Source organism: Pinus tabuliformis, chromosome 3_1, assembly GCF_031772625.1.
Source record: "Pinus tabuliformis cultivar Carrire ecotype Pingquan chromosome 3_1, CPIR1, whole genome shotgun sequence".
Taxonomy (NCBI): domain Eukaryota; kingdom Viridiplantae; phylum Streptophyta; class Pinopsida; order Pinales; family Pinaceae; genus Pinus; species Pinus tabuliformis.
The window spans coordinates 456752308-456761403 of record NC_142301.1 but is presented as its reverse complement, the minus strand read 5'-3'; the positions used below and the strand labels follow the sequence as shown (position 1 = coordinate 456761403).

General features: G+C 33.7%; 1 protein-coding gene across 1 annotated transcript; it reads left to right on the top strand.

Moving 5' to 3' along the window:
- The first annotated feature begins 1137 nt into the window (after positions 1-1137).
- On the top strand, positions 1138-8202 carry LOC149187714 (fatty acyl-CoA reductase 2, chloroplastic-like). Its single transcript, XM_089409743.1, has 10 exons — positions 1138-1675; positions 2017-2120; positions 3772-3971; positions 4117-4217; positions 4791-5049; positions 6025-6186; positions 6277-6358; positions 6453-6722; positions 6837-6955; positions 8015-8202. The coding sequence occupies exons 1-10, from the start codon at positions 1138-1140 to the stop codon at positions 8181-8183; spliced, it is 2004 nt and encodes a 667-aa protein (XP_089265869.1). The 3' UTR covers positions 8184-8202.
- Positions 8203-9096: the final 894 nt, after the last annotated feature.

The window sequence follows — 9096 nt, the reverse complement described above, 5'->3', positions numbered from 1 at the left end:
AAAATTAGTTTATTTTATTAATATGGTATTATTAATATTTTATTTTTAATTATCTTTATTTTGTGAAGATGATCAATTTCAATGGACATGATCACTCATCCCAGGAATTCCTTCCATTATGTTGTTAGAAATTTGGTTAGTTTTATTTTAAAATCTTGTTACATGAGATAATTGTGTTTTTTAAAATAAAATTTTGAAAATATTATATGTGCAAAGATTGGTTGCCAACAGTGATTTTTTATTGTTTTATCCAAAGAAAGATATATCATAAATGTTGGTTGAGCAGTAAACCAACGAAATCTTGCAGTACAAATGTCCTGCAACTAGTTTCTAAGTTGTTCTACTGTGACGACCATATTCTGCTAATTAAAAATTTGTTTCGAGCACCCAATACAACATGAGAACGTTGAGAAATAGAACAAGAATTACTACTACATACGCGGCAGCAAGATTGATCAATGATGTCTCAAATCGGGAGAGGTGAAAAGGATCACACGATTCTTGCCTCCGACTTTTGTTTAACACGAACCCGAATGCCATGCTTCATGCAACCAGAGTGGGAACAAGAAACGCAAAAGAAAATGCTAAAGAAGTATACACACGACTGCCCATTTCATTTGTTCAGTCATCCCATCTGAATGAAGGGCGCCAGATCTCTGAGTCAATTGGATCACCCGCAATTCATTTTTGTATTCAACGCGAATTTAGTTTATTCGAATTCTATAGAAAAACGGCATCTCGAAGTCAAGACGAATTTCCAGACCTGTGCCCTAATTGCAGCAGCTCTGCAGGGAGCCCTCAATGCGTGATCGGCACCAAGAGAGCCTCTTTTTCTTTTACAGATTCCTTCATATATCTGCACCGCTTTGGATCAACTACCTTTATCATTATACTCCGCGTGGCTCTCTTCTTTGAATTTGTAGAGGGTCATGCATATTTGTCAGCTTACATTTTTCCATAATAGTGTGCACGATCTTCATCTGATTTGAAACATCTAGCAAATAATTTGTGGCAGATCCCCCACATTGATAATGTTTTATTGATTAAATTCTCAAGATTCTAAGATCCAATCTGTACCACTGTGTTGGATTGATTCAGTAATTTCTCCAATTTTTTTGTGTCGATTTTAGGGTTTCCATGGACGCAAAGTTTTTAAACCGATATGCATTGTCACTTGATTACTCTCCTCCCAATCCACCATCTGTGCCCACTTCTCGGCTGTCCTCGATTTCAATAGTTGATAGAAGAGGGTATGGAAGAATGAAAGCAGCAAGGTCTAGCCCAATTCGCTGCCAGAAAACCCACAATGAAAAATCTGTAAGCAGTACGAAATTAGAATTAAGCAGTGAAAATGGTGCTAGTTCTATCATCAAATCGAGTTCCATTGCGACAACCAAGTTACAGGATCAAATGGTTTCTCCTGCAATCTCTACCAACGGAAGATCGCATGAACAAATTGAAGGATCGATCATACAAAATGCCGAAGATTTCAGGGAAATCGCATCCCTTGTTCGCTCAACGAAGTTGAAGGTCCTTGAAAGGGATACAACTAGGTTGCCTAGGATTGAGACTGCTCGTGAATTTCATGAAGGTTTCAGCAAGGGACTTGGAATTGTCGAATTTCTCAAGGGAAAAAAATTTCTGATCACTGGTGCCACGGGATTCCTTGCCAAAGGTACATTACCGCGCATAAATAGTTTACATTTCTGTGCTAGTTTGGTACATTTCTGAGCTTGTTTTGTTAGGATTACTGAGTGATTGTTTTGGTAGGATTACACCATTGCTGGGATGCCATGGTTATTGTAACAAATTTATTACTGTATTCAAATAAATATTACTGGCAAAACTATGAATTCTTATTCTAAAACTGTTAACCACTCTACTATTATATTTCAAATAAATATCATCAACAGAACTACGAGTTCTCATTCTAAAACTGCTAACCACCTAATTGTTTAGCTATTGATTACATCTCATTATTATTTTGGTTAATATATGGAACGTTGATTTTGACAGTGCTGATCGAGAAAATACTAAGGACGCAGCCTGAAGTCGGAAAGATTTTTCTTGTCATCAAGGCCAACGATTATGAGTCTGCACTACAGAGGTTGAAGAAAGAAGTAAGTCTCATCCAATTTATTTTTCGCTCTGGCTTGAATGCAAGTTACCCTTGTATAGATAATTTCTAAAAGCACCCAAATGGGAGCCAGATGAAAAATCCTGGGAGGTGTGGCCTCTAAGGGTTCTCAGACACAACCCATACTGGAATTCATTGAGATTAGAAACTACGCTGATTGGGCTAGCTTCCCAGAGCTCACAACCCAGCCAACTTTAAATGAAAAGAAAACATGTAAATGATTATGTGGATTAAATGATATGAAATTGATTTGAATGGAAAGATTTTCATATTACCTTTTTCAATCCAATCCAATCTCTAAGGATGGGCAAATCCTCATAGCCGTGGTGTTTCAGGCTTTCAAATTTGTTAGGAAAATTACAGAAATTCTGGCCAGATGTTGATAAAATTTAGCAAGATGTTGATAAAATTTAGCAAGAATTTTTATAAATTCAATTCCAATCCAATCTCTAAGGATCAGCAAATCCTCATAGCCGTGGTGTTTCAGGCTTTCAAATTTGTTAGGAAAATTACAGAAATTCTGGCCAGATGTTGATAAAATTTAGCAAGATTTTGATAAAATTTAGCAAGATGTTGATAAAATTTAGCAAGATTTTGATAAAATTTAACAAGAATTTTTATAAATTCAATTTATAGTTGTAACAGGTCAATATTTTGGGTGCTCTATCACATGATTGTTCTAAATCTATTTCCACCATTCCACATCGCTGTTGCCAGATTTTTTGAAAAAAATATTTACCCATTCAAACTATTTTTTTTGACAGTCCTGTCAAATTTGCAGCCTAGTAGAGGAAGTCATTTTTCATCTATTTCTTCTCTATTATTGTGTGGATAGGTTTTCTTTATTTGGATAGGTCTCCAAGGACAGAATCTGGCTTGTTGAGCTCTGGATTTGTATTTAGATATTAATTATCTAGATTTGTATTTAGATATTAATTATCTATAATTATAAAATGGATTGTAAAGATTTATTCTCATTCAATATTCTAGAGATTTATTCTTATCCAATATTTTCAGTAATATAGTATATAAAATGAAAATTTAATTTTATATTCAAAATAATTATGTTTTTTATCTTTTTAATTAAATTAATTAATTGAAAAAATATTATATGAACAAACATAAATACGATCTAAATTATGGTATTTTGGATATTTAATATAAATAACCTATAATTTTGAAAAATAATTTATTTACATAATAGATATTTTCAAAAAAAAAATTTATACTTGTATTTTATGAAGAATCTTCTGCGAAAATCACATAGAAAAACTTATGTCTATGCGTTTCGAACCTTCCAGTGAGTTGATGAAGTGAGTTCATCATCAGGACAAGTTGAATGAGCAGACCTCATTTAGCACATTAAATAAACAGGGCAGAGAATCCATGACTCAATAATAATATTATTATTATTATTATATAATATAGATATTTCCAAAAAAAATTATACTTGTATTACTATATATATATAATTGATTTTTTAATTTTTAAAATTTCAACAAGTTGATATTTACGATGAATAAATTAAACAGCCATTTAATTATATGGCCGCACCATTGATAAATACAATCTGACCTTAAAACTTATATATATCCCGCATCGGCCATACTGATATTGTTTATTAAATCGCTCAGGTGATGTCTTCTGACTTATTCAAGCGAATACACGAGACCTATGGCGACCAATACGAGGAATTCATGATGAAAAAGCTGGTTCCCGTTGTTGGAGATGTTACCCAAGATAATCTTGGAATAGAAGCCCACGTCGCTGATGTGCTAGTACAGGAAGTCGATATAGTTCTGAACTCGGCAGCAAATACAACATTCGACGAACGGTACCCAACCCTAATTGAACTGAATTGATTCGTATCATTTTCTTGATATTTTGCATGGTTATGCCCCAAAGAATCAGAGCATTGTATTATTTACTGCTGAGCCACCGAAAGAAAATTCTGACTTAAATCCAAAGAATATGAACAGGTATGACGTCGCACTGGACATAAACACGAGGGGAATTTCCCGTCTCCTGGCGTTTGTAAACCGCTGCAAAAAGCTTCAGCTATTTCTACAAATATCGACTGGTAAGTAATTTTCAGCTCCTTTACATGATCATCTTCTTTTTATACATATATGTGAAACTTATGTGTATCAGTAGTCTATCTGATATAAGTTTTTGGAAGGTTTTTAAGTATATTTTCAATTCTAATTTGTTCGAATCATGTAAGGATTTGCTATAAGTTTGGATGGGGAGTTCTGTACAATTTTAATGTTCAGTGAAAAAAAATTACATGTAATATAAAACGGAACAAAAAGATTAACCAAATTCTAACCAAAAACTTTAAAACTTACAATAATCAAACAATCCCATCTAACTCTTGAAACTTGTAAATTGGATAATAATAAAAAATGGCAAAGTTGAAGCCACGTGCTCTTATGATCTGCAGTGGGAGAGATATTGATGTTCAAAATAAGTAAACTACATAGACAATATGAAAAGAGAGATCTTTAAATATGTAACGTTAAGTTCATGCTTTGTTTTGTGTTAATCTGTCACAATGGGTTAGCATAAATCAAGAGATACAGTGAATGTACCTTTGTAAATTTCAAAACTTCACTCCTTTTCGCCATATTCATTTTTCTTTGTTTCTTTACAGCGTATGTTAATGGACAGAGACAAGGCCGAGTGGCAGAGAAGCCTTTCCAGATGGGGGACAGCATTACCAGGGAGATGGCCCAACTAGCTTTAAATGAATCTCCTCCAATTTTGGACATTGAAGGTGAATTTGAATTAGCCAAGAAAACCCTAGAGGCTGTTGAGAACGAGACTTCAAATCTTCACAAATCAAATGGTCAGAGGTCACTGGATGGCGAGAAGCATGTGACTCAAGCCATGAAGGCATTAGGCATGGAAAGGTACCACTAAATATTTATCTTATAAAGAGATTTCACATGCGTGTCTCTGATGCTTAAACATAAATATTTGCATGAATATACACAGCCTTTTGTGTGCTAAACAGAGACACAAAGATGTACATATATATCCTGTTTAATAGCCCTTGATCAGTGTAGGGCCTTTATGTAAAAAACTGATCAAATAGGATTTCCAAGTACATATACTATTTCACTAGCTTTCTCCATCAAATGCTTCATCGGTCTAGGTCTGATGGTGGGTTTAGATTGTAGAACATTTCTCATTGTTGTCCAAATAAATAGTAATATGGCTATGGCTGAAAAATGTTTATATATACAATTTAATTTTTATTTAAATGTTTTATTTTTTTCCCCTGTATTTACTTTCAAATACCTAAATTGCAGTAAAATAATGTGACAAAATAAGCATATGTGAACAATATAGTAGAGCTGACAGGTGTGTGAAAACATTTACTTTTAAATACCTAAATTGCAGTAAAATAATGTGACAAGATAAGCATATGTGAACACCATAGTAGAGCTGACAGGTGTGTGAAAACCCTCTAGGGACACCATAGGAGGGTAGGAGAATAAGCATATGTGAACACCACAGGAGAGCTGACAGGTGTGTGAAAACCCTCTAGGGACACCATAGGAGGGTAGGAGGGCTGAAGGTGTTAAAACTTCTAAGTCACACAATATGAGATTGATGAGATTGATTGGCAAAATAGGAGATTTGTAAGATAATTTTTATATTAATTGTAGTTTTTTTGGAATATTTTGGAATTAAACCAACAATAACAAGGTTAATTATTTGACCTAATTGTTATTAATAGATTTTTAGATATTCCAAAATCTACAACAGCTAATTCTGTCCATCATTGGCTTTAATACTGTTAATTGATTGGCCATTTTGACACCTCATTTACTTGGCATAATGTACCATACCTAACTCCCTTAAAAGATGACCTTACTCAGGGCAAGGAAATATGGATGGCAAGATACCTACGTGTTCAGCAAGGCAATGGGAGAAATGCTAATTGGCAAATTTCGGGGAGATTTACCAGTGGTCATTGTTCGTCCAAGTGTGATTGAGAGCACTTACTCTGATCCGTTCCCCGGATGGATGGAGGGCAACAGGTCAATTATTTTCTGCTCAATATAATTTCTTATTCAGAAATAAACATTTGATTACAAAAGAGTATAATTTTAATCGTGGGATGGATGCAGAATGATGGATCCTATCGTTCTATACTATGGTAAAGGTCAGCTAACGGGCTTCTTGGCTGATACCAATGGAGTTCTAGACGTGGTATGTGTTAAGAATTGTAAATAAATACAAATTTAATAAATTTGTTTGTCTAGCATAACCCATTTTTTTCTCAATTACCTGCAATATTGAACAGGTGCCAGCAGATATGGTTGTAAATGCAACGTTAGCAGCCATGGCGAAGCATGCTGGAAAGACTGGTCTGGAGGTGTATCATGTGGCTTCTTCGGTTGTAAATCCACTGACATTTGGAAAACTAGCAGGAGTACTGTTTGATCATTTTAAATCCAATCCATACATTGACCCCAAAGGCAAGCACATCGAAGTACAGAAAATGAAATTATTCAACAAAATGGACGATTTCTCTGATCATGTTCGGAATCGTGCATTTGATATGCCACTCAACGTAAGTTTTTTCTGTGACAGAAAATCTTTATAAATTTGCGAACATTCTATAATTAGTACGATTTGCAGAACTTTTCACTAAAATATTTTGCATTGTCATCTTGCATGCGTGCAGATCGGACGGAGTTCTCCCAAGAAAATATCAGAGAAGCGTAAGAGCATATGGCTGAAAGCAATAGAACAAGCCAAATATCTGGCCAATATATACCAACCATACACATTTTATCAGGGAAGGTAAGCTGGTTTTATATTTATACGGATTAATTTTTAAGTTTGGATTAATCACGGGAAGAAAGCTCGGTGTACAAAATTTTAATTTTCTATGTTTAAATTGTTTTTATTCCACTAAATGTATTAGTCATGGAAGATTTAAGGAAGGTAAGTAGCCTTTTTAATGTTTAAATTAATGTTATCATTACACTGAATGTATGAATCGAAAGAAGTTATATTAACACTCAATTTATTAGTAAGGAAGGATGGTTGGAAATATTTCTTTCTTTTAAATTATATATTGAATATATCTAAAGAAGTGAGGGTGTTTATTGATATTATTGTTGGTATTTTATTGGTTATTAGGTTTTTGTGTCTGTTAAATATGTCAGGAATATAATTGACAAAAGCATGAGTTTTCATAAATTTGGAGTTTTTAAACCCCTGGTAATTTTATCCAGTCAAATTTATAGGAACCACTTTAACAATTTTCTTTAAATTTGACTTGGAGAGATTAACCAGGTTCAGTATTTATTCATTAACCATCTTACTTAGGATTTCACATTCCCCAACTTAAACTAAAAACCAATACTCCCTGCTCAAGCTTAAAAACCAATATAAATACCACTTGGTATTTATCCAGGATCCATTTCACAACTTCTTGATGACTCCATACACCACTGCACTACATGTATACATGATCAAAACCTTAAAAACCTTATTAAAAAAAGATTGTAAACAAACACAAAACCTTTCTTACCACTTTAGAATATAGACATTATTGTTGGATGAAGAGTTTAAAAGATCATCTTGTTGGCTGGTGTTGCAGTAATTAAGAGAAAACGTGAGCACTAAGTTAGTGTCTTAGTAATTAAGAGAAAACATGAGCACTTTTGTTTAATGAAATGTTTCAAAACTTATTATGTATTCCCAGGAAGTAAAATAAAACATGATTTCTTTTGCTTGATGAAATGTTTCGAAACTCATGATATATTACCAGTCATTAAGAGAAACAAGGGTACTTTTGTTTCATGAAATATCTGAAAACTTAGTATATATTTCCTTTTTTGTGTCCATCTTCAGGTTTGATAACTCAAACACAGAGGACTTATTTCGAGAGCTATCTGAGGAAGAAAAGGGAAGCTTTGATTTTGACGTGAAGAGAATTGAATGGGTAAATTACATTTCAAAAACCCATATTCCAGGCCTTCGCCAACATGTGATGAAAGGACGCGGTACCAAACTGGTGTAGTAGCAGGAATCCTATACAAATTTTTATTATTGCCATAAACTACATGGCTCCAGATTGTTACCAAAAGGGAGAAGTAACCTTATTTCCAGCGCCAATCATCAGCCCTTATAATTATTTCGAAGCAGAACATGTTATATTATTACCATTCCATTTCATTCAGATTCAAATAATGTTTGTTAATTGTTATTTAGCAATTTGATACCTGTGACAGGGGAATAATATCATTCCAAAAAAAATAGAAGTCCATTATGGCTATTTGTATTTGCTACATCATACAGTGAACAACTGAGATATGGCTATTTGTATTTGCTACACCGTACAGAGAACAACTGAGACATTGGCAACCCTTCTGTGCACTATGTGGGCATCTATTTCCTCAAGGAACTTATGATGTAGTCCTTTCGGGACATATTCCACCCATTTATGCAATAACCATGCAGAATAGAATATAAAAATATGAAAGAATAAAGATGAGAGTGCCATTTTGGCACTTATTTATAAAGAATTGAGTATTATTTATTTTATTAGATTTATTTGCTTCCTGTAATGTACAGAAATAACAGTGTGCAGATTTTATGCCAACCATAAGACTACAGACTGGAGATTGATGTGTAGTAAATGATTTTCATCTTACATGCTTGTCAGAGTAATTCTGAAACTATATCTCTGATTTAAAATATAACAATGTGCAAATTTTATGCCAACCATAAGACTACAGACTGGAGATTGCTATGTAGTAAATGATTTTCATCTTACATGCTTGTCAGAGTAATTCTGAAACTATATCTCTGATTTAAAATTAGAAGATCATCCTCATGCATACATGGTAGGCCAAGGTTACTTGTAAGCTTACATGGTAGGCCAAGGTTACTTGTAATGAAGTCTTGAACCCATATAAAATTATTCATTTGAT